The 25,998-nt window shown below is 42.4% G+C and overlaps 1 protein-coding gene across 4 annotated transcripts in view; it reads left to right on the top strand.

Annotated features, from left to right (window-relative positions):
* The window catches only part of ATL3 (atlastin GTPase 3), a 52,022-nt gene that overhangs the window by 7,893 nt on the left and 18,131 nt on the right, over positions 1 to 25,998 (top strand). For 3 of the 4 annotated variants that reach the window (XM_058438837.1, XM_032153158.2, XM_032153157.2), the window contains exons 2-8: positions 8,506 to 8,720; positions 8,856 to 8,999; positions 15,017 to 15,121; positions 15,914 to 15,964; positions 21,343 to 21,399; positions 22,339 to 22,431; positions 23,108 to 23,246. In XM_058438837.1, coding sequence (XP_058294820.1) covers positions 8,514 to 8,720; positions 8,856 to 8,999; positions 15,017 to 15,121; positions 15,914 to 15,964; positions 21,343 to 21,399; positions 22,339 to 22,431; positions 23,108 to 23,246 — 796 coding nt within the window. In that variant the 5' untranslated portion in view covers positions 8,506 to 8,513. The remainder of the gene's footprint in view (positions 1 to 8,505; positions 8,721 to 8,855; positions 9,000 to 15,016; positions 15,122 to 15,913; positions 15,965 to 21,342; positions 21,400 to 22,338; positions 22,432 to 23,107; positions 23,247 to 25,998) is intronic. The other variant, XM_032153159.2, reaches the window with a different exon arrangement.

Raw genomic sequence — 25,998 nt, 5'->3', positions numbered from 1 at the left:
TTGGGAGGCTGAGGTGGGAGAATCACTTGAACCTGGGAGGTGGAGGTTGCAGTGAGCAGGGATGACACCACTGCTCACCAGCCTGGGCAACAGAGCAAGAATTTGTCTCAAAAAAAAAAAAAAAAAGCTTTCTAATTATACAAAGGTTTTCAACATTTTCTACATACTTGAATTGATGACTGATAGAATGTTATCATGAGCTATTTACAGCAATGAAGTAGTCCCCATTATCTGAGGGGAATATATTGTAAGGCCCCTAGTGGATGCCTGAAACTGCTGATAGCACTGAGCCCTGTATACACTAGGTTGATCAATGAGAAGGCTACTAAGTAACTAATGGGCATGATAGTGTATAAAGAAAGTGTGGATACTCTGGAAAAAGGAATGATTCATGTCCCAGGCAGGATAGCACAAGATTTCATCATGGTACTAAGAACTGCATTGCAATCTTAAGACTTATGAATTATTTCTGGAATTTTAAACATAGGTTGTAAATTCACATAAATACATGTGAATGACAGATGTGACTGTGGTCCAGCTGTAGCTTTGTGTCTGTGCAAAAATACCACGTTATCCATATTCATGTAAGTAATGTAATATAGCATTAACTGTTGTTGCAGTATGCAGAATTAGACTTTGGAAAATAATTGCTTCTCTAAAGGGACAAGGCGTGTAAAGTTGCCACTTACAGATATTTTTAGTACCCTCCCCGGAGACTATATCTCCAGAGTTTAAGATTCCTGACAAGTGGACCAGGCATGGTGGCTCATGCCTGTAATCCCAGCACTTTGAGAGTCTGAGGTGGATGGATCACTTGATCGCACGGTGCGCGATCCACCCCCCTTGGCCTCCCAAAGTGCTGGGATTACAGGCATGAGCCACCGCGCCTAGTTAGCACTCGACTCATTTTAGTGATGAAACTGAAAACTAGACATGCCCAGGATCACACAGGTTGTTAGTGGTAGGGCTGGAACAGGAACTTGTGTTTTGAGTCCTAAATTCATATATTTCCACAGGTTACTTCTGAGAGTAAGCAGGTGAATCTGTCCATTAGGCAGTTGTACATTTAGACTAAATGCAAGTTAGAGATCCGTGAAGTTGTATCATCCAAACAGAGGATAGGCTGGGTGCGGTGGCTCACGCCTGTAATCCCAGCACTTTGGGAGGCTGAGGCAGGCGGATCACCTGAGGTCAGGAGTTTGAGACCAGTCTGGCCAAGGTGGTGAAACGCCACCTCTACTAAAAATACAAAAATTAGGGGTGGTGGTGGGTGCCTGTAATCCCAGCTACTCAGGAGGCTGAGGCAGGAGAATTGCTTGAACCCAGGAGGCAGAGGTTGCAGTGAGATGATACTGGGAGGCTGAGGTGGGAGGATTGCCTGAGCCCAGTAGGTCGAGGCTGCAGTGAACCATGATTGCACCACCGCACCTCTAGCCTGTGCAACAGAGTGAGACCCAGTCTTAAAAAAGGTGTAATATATAAGCAGCTCCATTTAACTTGCATTATTGGTGGTGCGTACAGCTCAAAATAATTCTTCCCTTACATAGGCCCAAACCCAAGGAGCACCGTCAGTGAACAACAACTTTTTTTTTTTTTTTTTTTGAGACAAGGTCTTGCTCTGTTGCCCTGATTGGAGTGCAGTGGTTGACTTACTGCAACCTCTGCCTCCCAGGTTCAAGTGATACCAAGTAGCTGGGATTACAGGTGCGTTACCACCATGCCTGGTTAATTTTTGTATTTTTAGTAGAGATGGGGTTTCGCCGTGTTGCCCAGGCTGGTCTCGAACTCCTGATCTCAGGTGATCCGCCTGCCTCAGCCTCCCAAAAGTGCTAGGATTATAGGCGAGATCTCCCATGCCTGGCCAACAAGATCTTTTTAAATCTGGTGGATGTTGATAATCATGTTTATGTTACTGGTGTGAAGAGAAATGCAGAGTCACCCCAGCTCTTCCGACTAAACAGAGTCTGGTTCCCTTCCTTTATTCTTGGGTACTGTGCTACAGGGAGAGGAAGAGATGAGTAAGGACTTTTCCCCCATAGCTGTCCTCAGTAGTCTTCAGCTTCTTTTGAAGTACAGTTCACCGTACACAACTGTATACATTCCTCTTTTTTTTTTTTTTTGAGATGGAGTCTCACTCTGTCACCCAGGCTGGAGTGCAATGGCTTAATCTCAGCTCACCACAACCTCCGTCTCCTGGGGTTCAAGCGATTCTCCTGCCTCAGCCTCCCGAGTAGCTGGGGTTACAGGCATGTGCCACCACGCCCAGCTAATTTTGTATTTTTAGTAGAGACAGTTTCTCCATGTTGGTCAGGGTGGTCTTGAACTCCCGACTTCAGGTGATCCGCCCGCCTCGGCCTTCCAGTGTTGGGATTTACAGGCATGAGCCCCCATGCCCGGTCTCAACTGTATACATTCTTTTTTTTTTTTTTTTTTTGAGACGGAGTCTCGCTGTTGCCCAGGCTGGAGTGCAGTGGCACGATCTCGGCTCACTGCAGGCTCCGCCCCACGGGGTTCACGCCATTCTCCTGCCTCAGCCTCCCGAGTAGCTGGGACTACAGGCGCCCGCCACCTTGCCTGGCTAATTTTTTTTTTATTTTTAGTACAGACGGGGTTTCACGGTGTTAGCCAGGATGGTCTCGATCTCCTGACCTTGTGATCCGCCCGCCTCGGCCTCCCAAAGTGCTGGGATTACAGGCGTGAGCCACCGCGCCCAGCCAACTGTATATATTCTTATCATTGGATAACCCCATCTTGTAACCACGTAACTTTATCTTCCATGTCTACTGCTCTGACAATGCCACTTGCATCCTTTGGGTTGTAGCCTTCAACTACATTATGGTACATGTCATTCATTCATTTTACAATAGTTTACTGGCCAGGCATGGTGGCTCACGCCTGTAATCCCAGCACTTTGGGAGGCTGAGGCAGGCGGATCACAAGGTCAGGAGTTTGAGACCAGCCTGGCCAATGTGGTGAAACCCTGTCTCTACTAAAAATACAAAAATTAGCCGGGCATGGAGGTGCATGCCTGTGGTCCCAGCTGCTCGGGAGACTGAGGCAGAGGAGTTGCTTGAACCTGGGAGGCGGAGGTTGCGGTGAGCCAAGATCGCGCCACTGCACTCCAGCCTGGGCAACAGAGCGAGACTCCATCTCAAAAAAAAAAAAAAATACAATAGTTTATTGTATGTGCTGTGTGTCATTACATTGACATTGCTCATTACATTCACATTGCTCATTACATTCACATTGCTCAGTACACTTTTTTTTTTTTTTTAAGACAGTTTCGTTCTGTCGCCCAGGCTAGAGTGCAGTGGTGCAATCTTGGCTCACAGTAACCTCTGCCTCCCGGGTTCAAGTGATTCTCCTGCCTCAGCCTCCCGAGTAGCTGGGATTACAGGTGCCTAACACCACGCCCAGCTAATTTCTTATATTTTTGGTAGAGACGGGGTTTCACCATGTTGGCCAGGGTGGTCTCGAACTCCTGACCTCAAGTGACCTGCTTTCCTCTGCCTCCCAAGGTGCTGGAATTACAGGCGTGAGCCACGGAGGCTGGCCTCGCTCAGTAAACTTTTAATAGTGAAACAGATAAAACAGAAAGATCTGGTATGATGAACTTAATTGTAAAGTCCTGGAAGGCTGTTGTGTTGGCTACTAGGTTTGGCTGTATTTGATGGAGCCTCCAAATAAGTGATTTAAGCAAGGCAGACATTTATTTTTCTTTCACATAGAAGTGAACCAGTATGGCAGTTCTGCTCTATGAAATCTGACCTCTCTTGTTTCACCAGCATTCTTGGGGTGTTGCCCTCATATGCCTGGCCCAAGAGGATTCACTCCCACTTTTACATCTAGCCAGCAAGCAGGGGGAAGATGCCTGATCTGGAAGTTGTGTCTGTCATTTCCAGTCACTTCCCATTGGTCAGAATTTAGTCACCTGGTCATATCCTAGCTATAAATTTGGGTTGGAAATGTGTTTCTTCTGGGCAGTTGTATGCCCAGCTAAAAATCTATTATATAGCAGGCGAGAGAAATTAATATTGGGGGAACAACCAGACATCTCTGCCACAATCGAGACTTTGTTTTGTATTTCTTTGAGTGCTACACAGTACTTAACACTGTGGCTTATCCCTGAAGTCTGAATAAATTCTTCTCATTAGTTCTTTGTATGAAAGACTGAAGGTCTTTGGATCTTGGATTCACCTGCTGCTGGGGCAATAAGAACCCTAAGAGATTATTCACAGAAATGTTTCCTTTTTAATCCAGGCAATAACAGGAAAGAAAAGTATTAGTATACATCGATTACAATGATAGCATGACATTTAACCTATATTTATAACTTGTTTTCCAATAGTCTGCAAAAACTTAAAAAGTAGGAAGAAGCTAGCCACAGTGGCTATCATCCACATTCACAGTGGCCTATCATCCCAGCATTCTGGGAGGCTGAGGTGAGAGGATCACTAGAGCCCAGGAGTTTGAGACTAATGTGGGCCACATAATGAGACCCCCATCTCTACAAAAAATTAAAAAATTAGCCAGGCATGGTGGCACACACCTGTAGTCCTAGCTACTCTGGCAGCTGAGGTGGGAGGATTGCTTGAACCCAGTAATTTGAGGCTGCAGTAAGCTAGGATTGAACCACTACATTCCAGCCTGGGTGCCAGAGCAAGATACTGTCTCCAGAAAAAAAAAAAAAAAATGCGAAGAACCCTTCTCTTGCTATCTGATAATATAAATGTAAAAAGTGAGCAGCAATTCCAGTAGCTTGAAGGGGAGAGGGTCTTGCAGTCAAACTGTTTTGTCTGCTTTGCCTGCCATGATCTTGTAGCCCTCAGTGCTGGTTAGGCAAAGTCATTCTGGAACCATCTTTGTGATTTTGGCCATGTCTGCCTGTCAGTACTAAGCTTTACTTAATATGTCTCCTTAAGTCTACTTTAAATTGACTTCTTGGCCGGGTACCGTGTTGCTGTGATTTTGGCCATGTCTGCCTGTCAGTACTAAGCTTTACTGGATATGTCTCCTTAAGTCTACTTTAAATTGACTTCTTGGCTGGGTACGGTGTTGCTGTAATCCCAACACTTTGGGAGGCTGAGATGAGTGGATCATTTGAGCTCAGGAGTTCAGGACGGGCCTGGGCAACATGGTGAAACACCGTCTCTCCAAAAATACAAAAATTAGCTGGGTGTGGTGATGAATGCCTGTAGTCCCAGCTACTTGGGAGGCTGAGGTGGGAGGATGACTTGAGCCGGAGAGGCGGAGGTTGCAGTGAAGCAAGATCGTGCCACTGCACTCCAGCCTGAGTTATAGAGCCAGACCTTGTCTTAAATAGATAAACAAACAGACTTCTTAAACTTAGCATCCTTCTAAAGGATAATTTATCAAAATACAGATTTATTGTTTTAAAGTATACATTAACATGCATAATTATTAAAATTACTATGTCCTTTTAACTACCTAAAAACATCTTTAATAACAGTGACACATACTCACTCTTAGGGAAATAGTTCTTTATTCATTCCTTAGGCTCCACTGGTAGTTTTTTGTGAACTTCCCATAAGTCCACAGCTACTAAGTGGCTCTGAATTTCTTTCTTTCTTTTTTTTTTTTGAGATAGAGTCTTGCTCTGAAATCTAGGCTGGAGTGCAGCGGCACGATCTTGGCTCACTGCAACCTCCACCGTGCAGGTTCAAGCAATTCTCCTGCCTCAGCCTCTGGAGTAGCTGGGATTACAGGCGCCCACCACCACGCCCGGCTAATTTTTGTATTTTTAGTAGGGACGGAGTTTCACCATGTTGGACCAGGCTGGTCTCGAACTCCTGACCTCGGGTGACAAGCCTGCCTTGGCCCCCAAAGTGCTGGGATTACAGGCGTGAGCCACCACATCTAGCCTGAATGAATTTCCTTCCTGCTTTCTTTTCACTTTTTTTTTTTTTTTTTTTGAGACGGAGTCTCACTCTTTCGCCCAGGCTGGAGTGCAGTGGTGCAATCTCGGCTCACCACAACCTCCACCTCCTGGGTTCAAGCACTTCTCCTGCCTCAGCCTCCTAAGTAGCTGGGATTACAAGCATGTGCCACCACACCCGGCTAATTTTGTATTTTTAGTAGAGGTAGGGTTTCTCCATGTTGGTCAGGCTGGTCTGGAACTCACGACCTCAGGTGATCTGCCCGCCTTGGCCTCCCAAAGTGCTGGGATTGCACAGGTGAGCCACCGTGCCCGGCCCCTTGCCTTCTCTTCTCTTCTCTTCTCTTCTCTTCTCTTCTCTTCTCTTCTCTTCTCTTCTCTTCTCTTCTCTTCTCTTCTCTTCTCTTCTCTTCTCTTCTCTTCTCTCTTCTCTTAAAACAGTCTCTTGCTATATTGGCCAAGTTGGTCTTGAACTCTGGCCTCAAGCAATTCTCCCATCTCAGCTTCTCTAAGTGCTAGGATTACAGGCGTGGATGCTGTGCCTGGCCTCAATTTCAAATTAATTAATTATCTTTGTGTTTTGGTAGAGAAACTCTGGTAAGGAAAGTATAATACTAGTTAGTGCTTAATTTTGAACTATAGAATTAATTGCTTCTAAAACTTTTTGAGTTATTACTAGTGATATGCAAAACACAGCCACCTAAAGTTCTTTTTGAGCTTATTTCTAGGACCTGTTGGGCAATATGCTGAACCTTCATAAGCCTTCATTTCCTTCTTTTTTTTTTTTTTTGAGACCAAGTCTCGCTCTGCCGCCCAGGCTGGAGTGCAGTGGCACGATCACCGCACACTGCAGCTTCTGCCTCCCGGTTCAAGCAATTCTTCTCCCTCAGCCTCTTGAGTAGCTGGGACCACAGGCGTGCGTCACCACGCCTGGCTAATTTTTTTTTTTTTTGTATTTTTATAGAGACGGGGCTTTACCATGTTGGCCAGACTGGTTTTGACCTCCTGACCTCAAGTGATCAGCCTGCCTTGGCCTCCCAAAGTGCTGGGATTGTAAGTGTGAGACACTGAGCCTGGCCATTTCCTTCTTTTTAAAATGGGGCAGTATTATTTACATAATAGAGTTGTTCTGAGGATTAAATAATATATATATATTTGTATATATATATCTCTAAATAAAGCTTAGCAGTGGCAAACACTGTCATTGATAGACATTGTTTTATTTCCACTTTTGGACTGTTTTGAGTAAAGCTGATAATGAACTTTCTGTTTTTGAGATAGAGTCTTGCAGTATTGTCCAGGTTGGTCTTGAACTCCTGGGCCCAAGTGATCCTCCTGCCTCAGCTCTCCAAGTAGCTGGGACTATATGTGTGAGCCACCACGCCCAGCTCAACATTCTTGTATATATGTTTTTTGGTGGACGTAGGCATTCATTTCTCTTAGGTGTATACCTAGGAGTAGAATTGCTGGATCACAGATACATTTAATTTTTGTAGATACTGCCAAACAGTTTTTTGAAGTGGCTTTAGTATTTTGTGCTCCTATCAGAATGTGTGAGAATTCCAGTTGCTTCATACCCTGTCCCAAAGTTGATATTGTCAGTCTTTAAATTTTAGCCATTCTGATGGGCAGGTAGTGGTATCTTACTGTGGTTTTAATTTACATTTCCCTGTTAAGTAATGATACGGAAGTACCTTTTAATGGGATTTGTATATCTTTTTCTTGCAAAGTGCCTGTTATTTTTTTCTTAGGGATTGCTATGTTGATGTTGGATGTGGGTCCTTTGGAAACAGATGTTGTGAATACTCTTCCCTAGCCTATGGCTTGCATTTTTACTTATTGAAGTCTTTAAGTGAACAAAATTTTAAATTTTAATGAAGTCTGTGTTATTTTATTTTCTTTAATGGTTAGTACTTTCTTTCTTTGAGACAGGGTCTTATCTGTCGCCCAGGTGGGAGTGCAATGGCATGATCTTGGCTCACTGCAACCTCTGCCTCTCAGGTTCAAGTTATTCTCGTGCCTCAGCCTCCCGAGTAGCTAGGACTTACAGGTGCATGCCACCACACTCGGCTAATTTTTGTATTTGTTGGTAGAGATGGGGTTTCGTCATGTTGGTCAGGCTGGTCTTGAACTCCTGACCTCAAGTGATCCACCCACCTCGGCTTCCCAAAGTGCTGGGATTACAGGGGCAAACCACTGTGCCCTGCCCTTTTATGGTTAGTACTTTTGTGTCCGTTTTTTGTTTTGTTTAGTTTTGTCACCCAGGTTGGAGTACAGTGGTATGGTCATAGCTCACTGCAACCTCAAACCCCTGGGCTCAAGCAGTCTTCCTGCCTCAGCCTCCCAAGTAGCTAGGACTACAGGTGTACACCACTACACCTGGCTAATTTTTTTTAATTTCATAGCGTTGGGTTTCACTGTTTCCCAGACTAGTCTGAAACTCCTGGCCTCAAGTAATCTTTCTGCTTTGGTTTCCCAAAGTGCTGTGATTATAGGCATGAGCCACTGAGCCTGGCCCTGTCCCCTGTTTAAGAAGTTTTTGTTTTCCCTATATTCGAAAACATATTTTAAATATTTGACATTGATTTTTTTTCTCTGCATGAACATAGGTGATGCCATGGAGAGCAGCAAGCCTGGTCCAGTGCAGGTTGTTTTGGTTCAGAAAGATCAACATTCCTTTGAGCTAGATGAGAAAGCCTTGGCCAGCATCCTCTTGCAGGACCACATCCGAGATCTTGATGTGGTGGTGGTTTCAGTGGCTGGTGCCTTCCGAAAGGGCAAGTCCTTCATTCTGGATTTTATGCTACGATACTTATATTCTCAGGTAAGATAGAATTATTTTATTTCAAGTAAAAAGTGAGACTTTAATGTCCAAAAAAGCGAAATAAGCTCATAGATAATATCCTTGATGCATAAAATTTTTAATTTAAGATTTAATGGAAATTTCTTACTTCTGTAGAAGGAAAGTGGCCATTCAAATTGTTTGGGTGACCCAGAAGAACCATTAACAGGATTTTCATGGAGAGGGGGATCTGATCCAGAAACCACTGGGATTCAGATCTGGAGTGAAGTTTTCACTGTGGAGAAGCCAGGTGGGAAGAAGGTAAGGATGAAAATGACCTTACAGATTAACAACAACAACAACAAAATATGAACTTCAGCACGTACTGTGTTAACCCAATTAAAAACCTTTTATTAAAGAATTTAAAATGGATAAAGGAAGAAAAGTTAAAAAGTCCCTATTTTGTCCTGAAATTTTAGTCTGTTGTGGATAAATAGGATTTTCTGACACAGATATGAGAAGTTGTAGCTCCGATGTCTAGCTGTAGTCTCCTTGGTCTGCTGATTGCATTATTTTAATTTTCTTTTCTGGAAAAACATTTTTGCTAAAAGCTATACAGACTTTTTCCTTTGTACCTAACAGTACTTTATATAGTATTGCTTAGGGCCATGTAGCATTTTTAGACTCAATTAAAAAATATTAATCTGTTGCTGACTCTGTTAATTCCTATTTCAACATGTGTTTCCTTGAATAATTCAGGATACAACTTACTGTGTATGACAGCTTTCCTTCACACACTATATTATTTTTGTGGGTGTGTGTATATCCGACTTGGGGAGAATTTAAAAAACACATAGCTTTTTAATTTGTTTGAAACAGACCTTCTGCCTGTTACATTTTGTGCTCTTAACCAATTAAAGAAGCCAGTGGCAGCCGGGCGCTGTGGCTCACGCCTGTAATCCCAGCAGTTTGGGAGGCCAAGGTGGGCGGATCACAAGGTCAGGAGTTTGAGACCAGCCTGGCCAACATAGTGAAACACTGTCTCTACTAAAAATACAAAAAATTAGCTGGGTGTGGTGGTGGGTGCCTGTAATCCCAGCTACTTGGGAGGCTGAGGCAGGAGAATCACTTGAACCCGGGAGGCAGAGGTTGCAGTGAGCCGAGATCACGCCACTGTCCTCTAGCTCGGGCGACAGTACGAGACTCCGTCTCAAAAAAAAAAAAAAAGCCAATGGCATTTTTAGTTTCATATTGTGTTTTCCACTGGTATATACCTGTTGATTTGTTTGTGTCTTTTATGAACTGTTATTTTCTGAAATTTTTTTCAGTAAAAGGAAGGAAGATGTGAAAACAACTTTTTATCAAAGTGAATGATTTAAAATTAATACATATTGATTGTTTTTAAGATTCTTAAATAAAATGCATGAATATAGTTTAAAAGGTCAAATACTACTGTAAGGCTTCTAACAGAAAGCAGCTGTCATGTGTGTTATTCTCCTCTCTGCCCAGTTTTCACTTCCCAGAGGCTGATGCTCTTATGTGTTACCACTTCTGTTCTTTACTTCCTTACTCCTGTATGGGTGGCACAGATCTGGCTGTTGTTGTTCTGGGAGTTGAGCAGGGAAATGGCATTGGGGATCTCACTGTTCAGAAGGTGGGCATTCACTACCCCCCAGCTATCAGTAGGGCTTCTTAGCCCCAGTCTCATCCATGCCTTGTAAGCTATGGGTATAGAGCCTCTCCACAGATTTCTTTGTAAGGATCAGTAGGGGTAAGTCAGTGTTTCTTATACAGACTTTCATCCATTAACTTCTATTTTTAGCCCAATCCTATAAGCATGCCTTCACGCCTGTTTGTGCTTTTTTTTTTTTTTGAGACATCCTGCTCTGTTGCTCAGGCTGGAGTGCAGTGGCACAATCTTGGTCACTACAGTCTCCGCCTCCCAGGTTCAAGCAATTCTTCTGCCTCAGCCTCCTGATTAGCTGGGACTATAGGCGTAGACCGCCATGCCCAGCTAATTTTTGTATTTTTAGTAGAGACAGGGTTTCACAATGTTGGCCAGGCTGGTCTGGAACTCCTGACCTCATGATCCGCCTGTCTCAGCCTCCCAAAGTGCTGGGATTACAGGGGTGAGCCACCATGCCTGTCCGCCTTTGATATTTTGAAGTGCTGGACTGTTGGTACTGAATTCTTTTAGCTTCCATACATCTGAAAAATCTTTATTTTGCCTTTGTTTTGGAAAATATTTACTCTTAGTATAGAGTTCTAGGCCAACATATTTTTCTCAGTACTTCAAAGGTGTTGCCCCTTTGCCTTTTTGCTGCCATTGTTTCTTTTTTTTTTTTTTTTTGAGAGGGAGTCTCGCTCTGTTGCTCAGGCTGGAGTGCAGTGGTGCGATCTCGGCTCACTGCAAGCTCTGCCTCCCAGGTTCACGCCATTCTCCTGCCTCAGCCTCCCAAGGCGCTGGGACTACAGGCACCTGCCACCACGCCTGGCTAATTTTTTGTATTTTTAGTAGAGACGGTTTCACTGTGTTAGCCAGGATGGTCTCAATCTCCTGACCTCGTGATCTGCCTGCCTCGGCCTCCCAAAGTACTGGGATTACAGGCGTGAGCCACCATGCCAGGCCAATGTAGTTCATGTTTTTTTGTATTTGGGTTTTGTTGAGCTTCTTGAATCTGCAGATTTATAATTTTTATCAAATTTGGACATTTTAAGGTTATTATTTCTTCAAGTTTTTTTGGTCTGTTATTCCCTTTGGAGACTCCTATTACATGTGCCTCTTGCTGCTTGAAGTTGTTCCACAGCTGGTTGATGCTTCGTTCATTTAAAATTCTTTGGCCAGGCGCAGTGGCGCATGTCTGTAATCCCACACTTTGGGAGGCCGAGGTGAGTGGATCACCTGAGGTTAGGAGTTTGAGACCAGCCTGACCAACATGGTGAAAACCCATCTCTACTAAATACAAAAAATTAGCTGGGTGTGGTGGGTTATGCCTGTAATCCCAGCTACTTGGGAGGCTGAGGCGGGAGAGTCGCTTGAACCCAGGAGGTGGAGGTTGCAGTGAGTCGAGATTGCACCATTGCACTTCCGCCTGGGCAACAAGAGCTAAACTCCATCTAAAAAAAAAAAAAAAAAGGCCAGGCGCAGTGGCTCATGCCTGTATTCCCAGCACTTTGGGAGGCTGAGGTGGGCGGATCACCTGAGGTCAGGAGTTCGAGACCAGCCTGGCCAACATGGTGAAACCCTGTCGCTACTAAAAATACAAACATTAGCCGGGCTTGGTGGCGCCCACCTGTAATCCCAGCTACTTGGGAGGCTGAGGCAGGAGAATTGCTGGAACCTGGGAGGCGGAGATTGCAGTGGGATTAGGAAGAGTACTCAGAGTCTTGCCTCAGTAATGAGGAATAACTACCAACACTCTCTGGTTCCATTTAACAAATCTAAACAGCAAGAACAGAAAAAACCAGAGTTTCCAAATTACTTAACTACATCTCAGAATAAAGCTAGATATGTTATAGGAATGCAAAAATAACCAGCACCCAACAAGGGAAAATCCACAAATCTACATCCTATCAAAAATTTGCAGACATGCAAGAAGCAGAAAAATATAACCCAAATGAGAAAAATCAATCAAAACTGTCTCAGAACTAACACAGATATTAAAATTAACAGAAAACAACTTTTTTTTTTTTTTTTTTTTTGGAGACAGTGTCGCTCAATTAAAAATACAAAAATTAGCCGAGTGTGGTGGTGTGCGCCTGTAATCCCAGCTACTCAGGAGGCTGAGGCAGGAGAATTGCTTGAACCTGGGAGGTAGAGGTTGCAGTGAGCCGAGGTTGTGCCTTTGCAGTCCAGTCTGGGTGACAAGAGCAAAACTCTGTCTCAAAAAAAAAAAAAAAAAAAAAAAAAGGCCAGGCGCAGTGGCTCATGCCTGTAATCCCAGCACTTTGGGAGGCCGAGGTGGGCCGATCATCTGAGGTCAGGAGTTCGAGATGAGCCTGACCAACATGGTGAAACCCTGTCTCTACTAAAAATACAAAAATTAGCCGGGCATAGTGGCTCATGCCTGTAATCCCAGCTACTCGGGAGGCTGAGGCAGGAGAATCGCTTGAACCTGGGAGGTGGAGGTTGCAGTGAGCCAAGATCGTGCCATTGCACTCCAACCTGGGCAACAGAGTGAAACTCCATAATCCCAGCACTTTGGGAGGCCGAGGTGGGCGGATCATGAGGTCAGGAGATCGAGACCATCCTGGCTAACACAGTGAAACCGCGTCTCTACTAAAAATACAAAAATTAGCCAGGCGTGGTGGCGGGTGCCTATAGTCCCAGCTACTCAGGAGGCTGAGGCAGGAGAATGGCGTGAACCTGGGAGGCGGAGCTTGCAGTGAGCCGAGATCGCGCCACTGCACTCCAGCCTGGGCGACAGCACAAGACTCCGTCTCAAAAAAAAAAATCGTATGTTTATTTTGTTTGTTTTGGGTTTTCAGGAAAATTAATTGGAACCTGCCCCATTCCCACACTTTCCTTCAGTTTGCTCTATTGTTTACATCTTGTAATAGTGTGATACATTTGTTACAATTAATATTTGAACCAATATATTGTCATTAGCTAAAGCCCATACATAGTTTACTTTAGGGCTCACTGATTGTGTTGTACATTGGATTTTGACAACTGTGTAGTGACATGTGCCCACTATTACTGTATCATACAGAATAGTCACACTGCCCTAAACATTCTCTGTAATGTACCTATCTGTTCCTCTCTTCTTCCCTCCCCACAAACTCCTCCACTGATCCTTTTTTTTTTTTTTTTTTGAGACAGAGTCTTGCTCTGTTGCCCAGGCTGGAGTGCAGTGGCGCAGTCTCGGCTCACTGCAACCTCTGCCTTCCGGGTTCACGCCATTCTCGTGCCTCAGCCTCCCGAGTAGCTGGGACTACAGGCGCCCGCCACTACGCCCGGCTAATTTTTTGTATTTTTAGTAGAGACGGGGTTTCACTGTGTTAGCCAGGATGGTCTCGATCTCCTGACCTCGTGATCCGCCCACCTCGGCCTCCCAAAGTGCTGGGATTACAGGCGTGAGCCACCGCGCCCGGCCAATGTTTTTACTGTCTCCATAGTTTTGCCTTTACTGGAATGTCGTATAGTTAGAATCATAAAATATGCAGCTTTTTCAGATTGGCCTCTTTCACTTAGCAATGCGATTTTAAGATTTCTGCAACTCTTTTGTGTCTTGATAGTTCATTTCTTTTTATTGCTGAATAGTATTCTACATTATGAATGCACCAGTTTGTTCATCCATTTGCCTGTTGAAGGACATCTTGGTTGCTTTCAAATTTTGACGATTAAGAATAAAGCTCCTATAAATACTCATGTGTTGGTTTTTGTTGAGACGTAAGTTTTCAGCTCCTTTGGGTATATACCAAAGAGTTTTGGTTTTTTTTTTTTTTGAGACAAAATCTCGCTCTCTCACCCAGGCTGGAGTTCAGCGGTGTGGTCTCGGCTCACTGCAACCTCTGTCTCCTGGGTTCAAGCGATTCTCCTGCCTCAGCCTCTGGAGTAGGTGGGACTACAGGTGTGCGCCACCATGCCCATTTTTTTTGTATTTTTAGTAGAGACGGGATTTTGCCATGTTAGCCAGGCTGGTCTCGAACTCTGGACCTTAGGTGATCCACCTGCCTTGGCCTCCCAAAGTACTGGGATTACAGGTGTGAGCCACTGCACCTGGCCTAATTTTTGTATTTTTGGTAGAGACATGATTTCACTGTGTTGGCCAGGCTGGTCTGGAACTCCTGGCCTCAAGTGATCCACCTGACTTGGCCTCCCTCCCAGAGTGCTGGGATTACAGGCATGAGCCATTGCACCCATCCTAATTTTTTAAATTTTGTATAGAGACAGGGTCTCACTGTGTTGCCCAGGCTGGTATTGAACTCCTGGGCTCAAGTGATGCTGCTGCCACGGCCCCCTAAAGTGTTGGTATTATAGGTGTGAGCCGCCGCACCTGGCCAAGATGAATATTTTTTAGTTTCTTTTTCAACAACAGAAAACATCCAAATGCCTGGCTGGGTGATAAGCTAATTGCTTTCAACTTTTGTCTGTTTCAGTTGGTGGGGCAATTTTTGCCTTCCATATTGCTCTGTATACCTCTGGATAATCTTCAGTAGAGTGCTGTAGTCAAAGCAAAGCACCTAAATAGTTGTACAGAACCTACAAGCAGGTGCTTAAGGCTCACGTAAACATTACCTGTACTTTAAGTATGTATTACCTATACTTTTCAATTTCTCCTTTACATTTTCCTCCTTAGTTTAATCTCTTTTGTTTGTATTTTCCTTTTTTTTAGGTTGCAGTTGTTCTGATGGATACCCAGGGGGCATTTGACAGCCAGTCAACTGTGAAAGACTGTGCTACCATCTTTGCTCTAAGCACTATGACTAGTTCTGTTCAGGTAAAAACCATTTGACTCAAAAGCTCTCAAAGGCAGTAAGATAAAGGGAGGAAATACAGTTTTGGTTATTGTTCTGTTAACAGAATTTCTGGGATGTTACATAAATATTATTTTTAAACTGTAGATTCAGTTACTCTTTTTTTTTTTTTTTTTTTTTTTGAGACAGAGTCTTGCTCTGTCGCCCAGGCTGGAGTGCAGTGGCACAATCTCGGCTCACTGCAAGCTCCGCCTCCTGGGTTCACGCCATTCTCTTGCCTCAGCCTCTCCGAGTAGCTGGGACTACAGGTGCCCGCCACTACGCCCGGCTAATTTTTTTTGTATTTTTAGTAGAGGCGGGGTTTCACCGTGGTCTCAATCTCCTGACCTCATGATCCGCCCGCCTCGGCCTCCCAGAGTGCTGGGATTACAAGCGTGAGCCACCGCACCTGGCTCAGTTAAACTCTTAAAAGTTTGAGAAGGAGCCAAAGAATTTTTCCTCTTTGGTCATAATTATATATAATATGTTCCAAGAAAAGTCCAGAAAATGGAAATTTATATCTATTACATCATATAGAAAATATAGATTTGATTAGAACTTAGGAAAACTATATTTTAAACTGTAAAGGAAGAATTTTTGATTTCAACCTTATGTGCATAGTTTTCCAAAAGACAGATCATATTACTGTTTGAACAGGCCTCATGTTCTTATATGTAAGTCTTCAATTGTTCAAAACTTCTGTCAGCCCTTTAGGCTTATTTGGGATTTGTTTGAAGTAAGCCAGAGTAGTATCAATCTGGATTTTTGTTTTCTAGATTTATAATTTATCCCAGAACATTCAAGAAGATGATCTTCAACAGCTTCAGGTATGTAGTTCTCATAACAGTTTTAACATCATATTATTTAAAAGTTTTAAGATTAAGAAAAATTTTACAACTGAATAGTTTTTAGCAAAAGATTGAAATGTAGAGGAAGGTTTTTGGTTCATAGTAATTCTATACTATGTATATCCATTGGTGGGGTGGAGCAGGAGCAGTTGGGGAATGCCTTAATGAGCAGAGAATGAAAGAAAGTGGGCAAATGAGTCCTTCAGATACATTTGGGCAGAAAACTGTTACAGGAGAGGAGCAGCTCCTGGAAGACAGACCCTGAGGGGAGTGTGCTTGGCAAGATCAAGGAATGGCAGGGAGGCCAGTGGGTAGGATTGGAGAGTGTGACAGGAAGGGCTAAGTGATGAAGTCAGAGAGGCAGTGAGGTTCCACTCATGCTGGGTCTGTTCCTCTGGCGAAGGTGGGAGCCGTGGGAGGGTCGTCAGCAATGATGTCATCCGACATGTTGTAAAGGGATCAGTCTGGCTGCCATGTTCAGAATAGATTTTTTTTTTTTTTTTTTAAGACGAAGTCTTGCTCTTGTCCCCAGGCTGGAGTGCAATGGTGCAGTCTTGGCTCACTGCAAGCTGGGATTACAGGTGTGCACCACCGTGTGCGGCTACTTTTTGTATTTTTAATAGGGACGGGGTTTCACCATGTTGGTCTGGCTGGTCTCAAATTGTTGACCTCGTGATCCGCCTGCCTTGGCCTCCCAAAGTGCTGAGATTACAGGCATGAGCCACCACGCCTGGCCTTTTTCTTCTCTTTTTTTATAGCAGCAGTTATTATCTGTTTTTCCCACAAAATGCTCTTTTGTGAGTATTCCAGGGTTGGATGCAATTCTGGTATGTTGCTCTAATGCTACTTCTCCCACTGACATTCAAGAAAGCATCAGAATGTCAGTGAGTAAGGGTGTCATTATTATAGGGATTACCCTGAATTAGTTCTATTTTATGTTTGTTTAAAAAAAACAAGGAAAATTCCTCCTAAACCTCGGTCCTTAATGTTGCTTATGGCAATTGTCTGTACTTCATAATTGGTAGTTCTATACCAGTGCCATGGCTTAGTGGTTGAGAGCTGTTGTTCTGTAAAACTTCCATCACAACTTGAGCTGGTCACCATTTCACCTGAAATTTATTCCTTTCTAAGCTCCTTCCTTTCATCCATTTTTCGAATGCTTACCTTGTGTGAGGTAGAGGGCCAAGTGCTATAGATATATGTAAGGTCACATTCACAGGTACCAGGTGCGAGGACTTCAGCATATTTTTCTTCGGGACACAATTCAGCCCGTAAGAGGTAGTAAGTAGATTATGATGCAATGATTATGTAATTCAGCTTGTCTCACATGACAAGGCTTGTTGGTAGACTCAGCAACTGTATAATATAAATATTACAGAGGAGAAAATAATATGTTTATGTGCCTAGAAATCCGTAAGAATCAACTAGAAAATTATTTGGAACTTAAAAAATAATTAAGGTCTCCATTACAAAATACAGATACAAAATCATTAGGTTTTCCTCTCTACTAACAATAACCAGTTTAAAAATGTAATGGAAAAAGTTGACTATAGCAACAAAATATTGAAAACAGAATAAACTTTAAAAAGATGTATATGGAGCACTTCAGAATTGTATGAGTCATATAAAAGATTTAACATGCAGAAATATGCCTTGTTTCTTCTATGTGGGGATAATAGCCAACATGTATTTATTGCTTACTCTGTACTAGATACTGCAGTGTGTTATAAACATTATCTCATTTAGACTGAGAATTATAAAGTTGTCAGTTCTTCCCCACTAAACAAAATCATAAAGGCATTATTTTGGGAACCTGACAGAATTGTTGTGAAATTCATTTGGAAAGTTAAATTGTAAAACAGCCAAGAAAATTACAGGGGAAATATGAGATAATTGACTTAGTACATATTATAAATCTGTAATTACAAGAACATGGCATTGGTTCAGGAAAAAATAGATCAATGCAGTGTACTTATGATATACTACATTTTCATATATTTTATTCTACTTAAGAATATATACACATATACCATAAAGGATAGATCAGTCAATAAATGGTGTTAGGACAGTTGGCTACATATTTAGATAAATTAGAAATTATATTCCTCTTCGGAATGCTGAGGCAGGCTGAGTTTGGGTGTTCGAGACCAGTCTGGCCAACATGGTGAAACTCCGTCTCTACTAAAAGTACAAAAAAAAAAAAAAAAAAAAATTAGCTGGGTGTGGTGGCCACATGCCTGTAATCTCAGCTACTCGGGAGGCTGAGGCCTGAGAATCACTTGAACCTGGGAGGCAAAGGTTGAAGTGAGCTGAGAGCACACCACTGCACTCCAGTCTGGGTGACAGAGTGAGACTCTGTCTTAAAAAAAAAAAAAAAAAAAAAAAAAAAGAAAATTATATTATTATATTTCTACCTTGTACTATATACAAAAATTCCAGATAGACCAGATAGATTAAATATTTTGATGTAAAAAAAGAAATCACAGCTGGGTGTGGTGGCTCATGCCTGTAATCCCAGCACTTTGGGAGGCTGAGGTGGGTGAATCATGAGGTCAGGAGTTCGAGACCAGCCTGGCAAACATGGTGAAACCCCGTCTCTACTAAAAATACAAAAATTAGCTGGGTGTTGATGTTCATGCAGAACCTTCTGATTAAACACATTAATGTTTCTTCAGTGAAATATATGACCAGTCAAATGGGGTAAATAAGCCTATAAAAAGCTTCATGTCAGTTGAAGGCAGGTTTTTCTTCCAAATAAGTTTCCCACCTAACCTGGATTTTTAGTACTTTTTTTTGTTTTTTGAGATGGAGTCTCCCTCAGTTGCCCAGGCTGGAGTGCAGTGGCACGATCTTGGCTCACTCACTGCAACCTCCGCCTCCCAAGTTCAAGTGATTCTGCTGCCTTAGCCTCCCGAGTAGCTGGGACTGCAGGTGCGTGCCACCACACTCGGCTAATTTTTTTGTATTTTTAGTAGAGACAGGGTTTCACTATGTTGGTCAGACTGACCTCGAACTCCTAACCTGAAATGATCCGCCTGCCTCAGCCTCCCAAAGTGCCAGGATTACAGGTGTGAGCCACCGTGCCTGGCCTTTTTGTTTTTTTGCCTTTTTTTTTTTTTTAGAGACAGTCTTACTCTGCTGCCTAGGCTGGAGTGCAGTGGTGCGATCTTGGCTCACTGCAACCTCCACCTCCTGGGCTCAAGCGATTCTCCTGCCTCAGCCTCCTGCGAAGCTGGGATTACAGGCATCTGCCACCATGCCCAGCTAAGTTTTGTATTTTTAGTAGAGACAGGGTTTCGCCATGTTGGCCAGGCTGGTCTCGAACTCCTGACCTCAAGTGATCTGCCTGCCTTGGCCTCCCAAAGTGCTGGGATTACAGTGGACAGCCCTGCTAAGAGGCTTTTCTCAAATGTCTAGCTGGTGGTCCTTGACTACCTATTTAAGAGAGAGCCACTAACAATCCAACTAGGAGCTTTGATAAGAGGATAGGCCTTGTGTACTGGTTTGGATCACAATGAGGTAGGTGGTTTGGCAAGGTTATCTAGCTATTTTGTTGCCAACTCCTAAATGTCTGTTTTTTTTGCAGATATTTATTCTTGGGTTGTTAGTTTCCCTGGAAAAAATTTCTTTAAATTCCTGCCTTGGTGGGTAGAAGCTTGCTGTGGCAACCAGTAGGGTGAGAGGGCTAAGGAGTCCCACTGCTCGCTATGTGGACTTTGATTTAAGTACCTGTTTGAAGGTAGGAGACTTACTCCTAACCTCAGCTGAGTTTGGTATCTTAAGTCTAGATTTTTTTTTGGATTTATCTTCTCCAGATAGTACACTTCCCATCTTCTATGGAGGCAGGAAAAATACGGGGGTTAGAGAGGGGTACCTGGAAGTGTAGGTGCTTTTTCCTAAGACTCACATATTTTCTAGTTGTCAGCTGCACTCCTACACCTCCTCCTGTAAGGTGACTGTATGCTTATAATTTCTGAGCATTTCAGGGATTCTACTGAGATAATTTGCTTCTTCCTTGTTGGTCCCTGTCTCTTCCAGATTTCTTAGCAGAACAGAGAAAGCCAAAACTTGAGACAGTTCTCATTTGTCTATTTTCTATCCAGAATGTTTTTGACAGGTCTTCTCTGCTGGCTGCTTTGTCCTGTTTATTTATTTACTTTTAAACTTTGTTTTGTTATGCTTTTATTGAGGCTTCCTGAAGAAATAGAGGTAAATATACATGTAAACCTTAACCTTAAAGAATTCAGTCATTTGAATGGCATAAATATTATGGGCCTAACACTTTTCTTGCTGCTGGAAATCCAGTAGTACACAAAACAGACAAATATTCCTGCCCTCATGGAGTTTAAATGCTAGTATAAGGACAGATGCAAATCAAGACAAGAAGAGGTATAGTATATTAGATAATGATAAATGTTAAGAAAAAAATTTTTAAGGCTGGGTGTGGTGGCTCATGCCTGTAATCCTAGCACTTTGGGAGGCCGAGGCAGGTGGATCACCTGGGGTCAGGAGTTTGAGACCAGCCTGACCAACATGGAGAAACCCCATCTCTACTAAAAATACAAAATTAGCCAGGTGTGGTGGCACATGCCTGTAATCCCAGCTACTCGGGAGGCTGAGGCAGGAGAATCGCTTGAACCTGGGAGGCGGCAGTTGCAGTGAGCCACGTGCCATTACGCTCCAGCCTGGGCAACAAGAGCACAACTCTGTCTCAAAAAAAAAAAAAAAAAAATTTAAAGACATGAAGTAGGAAATATTATTGGCAAACTTGTAATCTTTTTCGGTAGGTGGCCATGGACGTCTTCACTGAGGAGCTATTTGAAAGACCTTAAGAAGTGAGGGAGCGGATCATGAGGATAGGATATTTGGGAGAAGAACTTATAGTTAGTGGGAGGAGCCAGTACGAAGGTCCTAAGGCAGCAGTGTGCCCCGTGTGTTTGAAGAACAGGAAGGAGGGCCAGTGTGGCTGCATCACACTGTAAGGGCTGGCTTTAATACTGAATGAGGTTGCAGGGTTTTGAGCAAAGCCATGATATGATCTAACTAACCATATTATAACAGAGTCAATGTGGCTGCTGTATTGAGAATAGCCCATAGGGAGGCATGGGCTGAGGCAGTTAGGAGGCTATTGCATACATGGAAATAGTGAGTGGCTGGATTCTGGATTTGTTGATGAATTCGGATGTGGGATGTGAGCAGGGAATAACCAAGATGATTTTAAGGTACATGACTCCTGTGGGCTTTTGAAACTGTAGAAGTCTGGTATCAATATAAATATAATGAATACTTTGCTAAAAAAGCCATAGAACTATTTTAAGTAATTTTGCTTTACAAACCATAATGCTTCTTTTTTAAAGCTCTTCACAGAATACGGTCGTCTGGCAATGGATGAAATTTTCCAAAAGCCTTTCCAGGTTAGAATATGTATTTTAAATATAATTCATATCTTTGTTTTTGTTTTCACAGATTGGCAAACTACAGCTCATAGGCCAAATCTAGCTTGCCACCTGTTTTTATATGACTTGTGAGCTAAGAATGGTTTTTACATTTTTAAATGGTTGAAAAAAATGAGCAGTACTATTTTATGACATGTAAATTACCTGAAATTCAAATGTCAGTGTCTGTAGGTAAAATTTTAATGGAACACAACCATGCTTATTTGTCTTTGTACTGTCTGTGACTGCTTTCCTGCTACAGCGGCAGAGTTGAGTAATCGCTTAAAAAGTAAACTCTGTGGGTTGGGCGTGGTAGCTTACGCCTGTAATCCCAGCACTTTGGGGAGGCCCAGGTAGAAGAAGAATTGCTAGAGCCCAGGAGTTTGAGACCAGCCTGGGCAACATAGCAAGACGTGTCTTAAAAAAAATGGGGGCAGGTGCAGTGGCTCGTGCCTGTAATCCCAGCACTTTGGGAGGCCAAGGCAGGCAGATCACCTGCGGTCAAGAGTTCAAGACCAACTTGGCCAACATGGAACCTGTCTCTACTAAAAATACAAAAATTAGCTGGGCATGGTGGTGGGTGCCTGTAATCTTAACTACTCAGGAGGCTAAGGCAGGAGAGTCGCTTGAGCCTGGTAGGTGAAGGTTACAGTGAGCCGAGGTCATGCCACTATACTCCAGCCTGGGCAACAGAGCAAGACTTTGTCTCAAAAAAAGAAAAAAACAAACAAACAAAAATAAAAAGGTTGTGCACGCCTGCAGTCCCAGATACTCGGTGGGGTTGAGGTAGGAGGATCACTTCAGTACATATCTTTACCCCCTTTGTAGAAGCTGGCATTATGCAAAGATGTATTGCATTTGTTCTCTTGAAAATGTGTTTATGCATGTTAAAATATGTTCTGCTCTTTTCTTAAATAGACATTGATGTTTTTGGTTAGAGATTGGAGTTTCCCTTATGAATATAGCTATGGACTCCAAGGAGGAATGGCATTTTTGGATAAGCGTTTACAGGTAAGTGGGACTATAATCTTCTGATGAATTATCTCAAAGTAGTGATAGCTTTCTCATTTGCCTTTGGCTATTGTGTTTAAAGCAATTATTGAAAATGATATTGAATACATTAACTATATATGAATCTTAACACAAGCTAATGTTTGTTCCTGACAAGATTAAAGAACCTGTATATACAATACAGAGGAACTGTGGAAGAAAACTCTGGGCCAGTGCCCAAGCTTTGATTATAATTTCCATTTTACATTTTAAACCAAGTTCTGTATGTGTCTTTAGAAGTCACACTCAGAATTTTAGTTATGTTATTCTTATTGAAAATTTTTACTTATTTTGGGATAGATATAAACAGGCCTAACCTGTTCCCCCAAACCAAAACACAGGAATCTTTTGTCTGTCACTACTAATTGGTTAGATCCTCCTTCATCCCCATAAACCATCTCTTGTGTAATACTCATTTTAAAGAAACTCTTACGCACCTATTTGTTAGCTATAGGAGTCAAGCCATGGGTAACCAGATTTGTGTGTTTATTGCTTCTTAGGGTTCTGAGTTTTCTCATTTGGCCACTATGATCCATCAGAGTTGAGGAGTCTTCTTTCCTTTGTCCTTATGCTAGTTGTCCCTAGTGAAGAAAACCAAAGGACTTTTGGTTGGTAAATTGTTGGTCTTCATTGGCAGGTGAAGGAACATCAACATGAAGAAATTCAGAATGTTCGAAATCACATTCACTCATGTTTCTCCGATGTCACCTGCTTTCTTTTACCACATCCAGGACTCCAGGTGGCCACAAGCCCTGACTTTGATGGGAAATTAAAAGGTGTGTTCCAGGTGTTATTTTAAACATGTGATTCGATCTTTGGAATTAAAAATAATGAATCACTTACAAATCAAGTGAATGCTTAAGAAAAATGGTGTGCTGTCGTAGAAAGAGTAGTATTTAAAGTCTAGTTCAGATTTTGCTCGTGACTTACTGAGATCATCAGAATTAGTTTACCTTGACCTCTCCACCTGAAATGGTGGTGTTCATATCCGTTAGTAGTCTTTCTAAGAGACTTGTTATGGTTCTTGGTTTACAAGAGATACAAATGCTAAATAAAGGAAGACTAAACATTAGTAAGCTAATATTAAGTAAAATTAACTTCCTAAGGGAAGGCAGCATGATGCATGGCAGAGCTATTATTTTCATCTTATTTGTGATTATAGCAAAACCTGACGCTGGGTCATGTGGTAATGTCAGGAAGTGCTAACTAAATGGTAGGTGAGAGGGATTGTAGTTGGGACTCTTGGGCTCCATTATCTTATTTTTGTTCCTTTTTCATTAAGGCCTTGAGTCATTAAATGGCTAGCACTTAATTTATACATGTGTTAAACCGAGCATTTGTTAATAAGCTTATCCGAGTCTCTCAGATTCCTGGTAATGTTTGCAACACTATGCTAGGTATTTTGATATTTATGCTCCCAGTAATTCCAATGACGTTGATGTCATTGCCTTTATCTTATATGTGAGGAAAATGGCAAAAATAGTTAAGGAAAAGGAATAAAGTTAAGTAACTTGCTCAAAGTGCTCAGCTAGTAAGTAAGTGGTGAGGCGTAGATCTACGTCCAAGTTCTTGTTGCTCCAAACCCATACTGGGCTAAAATAGGGGTTCTTCTGTTGTATGGAGGAAATCATTTAGAGGATATGTACTGTTTAGTTACTACTAAAAGGTTTTGAAGTGAATGGTTTTCATAGCCTCATATTAAGTATAAAATGCATCATTTTCAACCTATTTGATTTAGTTGATCCAAGAAAATGAATGTTCACCTCAAGATTTTCATTTCAGCTGGTCTTAATATTGCAAAGAAGCTGAGTTAAAGAGACTTAACCTTTACCTTTTATTTGTCACTTCTCTGATATTTTTATGTGGTTGGCAGCTTTCCTGAGGAGGAGACTTCCCTGGCCTGTTTCATGGCAATTGAAAAATCTAAGATTATTGCTTAGGGAGAGAAATCTGCTTGGCAAGCAGTGGATCTAGAACCTTTTACCTGAAAAGCAGTTTCAGGGGAGTTTGCAGAGCTGAGTAGGGAGAGAAAGTTAAGTGTGTATGTGTATGTCTCTAGGTAATATATTGTTTAGGATTATAATGCTCCATTATTGGTTGTACTTTTACCAACCTGAACTCAGATTTGTTCATCACTGATAGGGAATGTGTCCAGTGGAATTCTTAAATGGAGGTGTTAGGAGAGGATGAATTAGAATGACTCCTAGTGATTATCCAGTATAAACACACACAAATGGCATTCTTCCATAGTTTCAGTTTTAATATTCCAATGCATTGCTTTGAAGTTCATTTTCATTTTTATCATTCATGGAGTAGGCAGAGTTTTTTAAAGTTCAGTAACCCTGGCTTTTGAAATTTTGTGTCACTTTTGGTTGTATTAATTTCCTGTGGCTGCCTTTAACCAATTACCATAAACTAGGTGGCTTAAGACAACAGAAATTTATTCCCTCACAAGTCAGGGAGCCAGAAGTCCAAAATGATGGTTGGTTACGCCCGGAGACTCTGAAGGGGAACCTGTCCCACACTCTCTCCTAGCTTCTGGAAGTTGCCAGCAGTCCTTGGCATTCTTTGAGTTGTACCTTTAGTTACCTCCAGACTCCTTGTTGTCACATGACCGCCTTCCTTGTGTGTTCTGTCTTTTTCTTGTGAGCACACCAGTCTTTGGATTTAGGGCCCACCTTAATCTAGTATGACCTCCTTTCAGCTAATTACATTTGCAAGACTGTTTCCAAATAAGATTTTCTGAAGTTCCAGGTGGACATGCATTTTGGGGAGGGGGATGCTGTTCAACTCACTATACATATATGTAGATTATGAATGGTTTAATCACTAAATATTAAGTGTGTCGAGTTTCATGTATATATATTACATTTATAAAATAGGGAACAAATTCTGTATGAGCAATCTTTAGTCTCATAATTATGTACTATTTGGTTTCCTCATCAAGACAGAGCTATAAAATGCACTTGTAAGTCTTAAATCTTCCTTTCTTACATGAAAAATCAAGTCCAAAAAGAAGAAATACAAATGGTCATTGTATATTAATGAAAATATGTGCAGCATCACAATAATCAGGAAAGCACAAAAGCATTGGTAATAAATGATCATCTTTATGGACTGTAACGTGGCAGCATCAGAATTCAGAATGTTCACGTCCTTTGATCCACTATCCCACTTCTAGGAGTTTATCCTAAGGAACTATTTAAATAAGTGGATAAAAATAAGTATACTGGCTGGGTGCAGTGGCTCACGCCTGTAATCCCAGCACTTTGGGAGGCCGAGGCGGGGGAATCACCTGAGGTCAGGAGTTTGAGACCAGCCTGGCCAACATGGTGAAACCCTGTCTCTGCTAAAACAAAAATTAGCCAGGTGTGGTGGCAGGCGCCTGTAATCCCAGCTACTTGGGAGGCTGAGGCAGGAGAATCGCCTGAATCTGGGAGGCAGAGGTTGCAGTGAGCCGAGATTGCGCCATTGCACTCTAGCCTGGGCAACAAGAGCAAACTCCATCTCAAAGACAAAAAAAAAAAA

Source organism: Hylobates moloch, unplaced genomic scaffold (genome assembly GCF_009828535.3).
Source record: "Hylobates moloch isolate HMO894 unplaced genomic scaffold, HMol_V3 SCAFFOLD_5, whole genome shotgun sequence".
In the NCBI taxonomy this organism is placed as follows: domain Eukaryota; kingdom Metazoa; phylum Chordata; class Mammalia; order Primates; family Hylobatidae; genus Hylobates; species Hylobates moloch.
The sequence above is the reverse complement of the archived record's forward strand: the minus strand, read 5'-3'. Positions and strand labels throughout refer to the sequence as shown.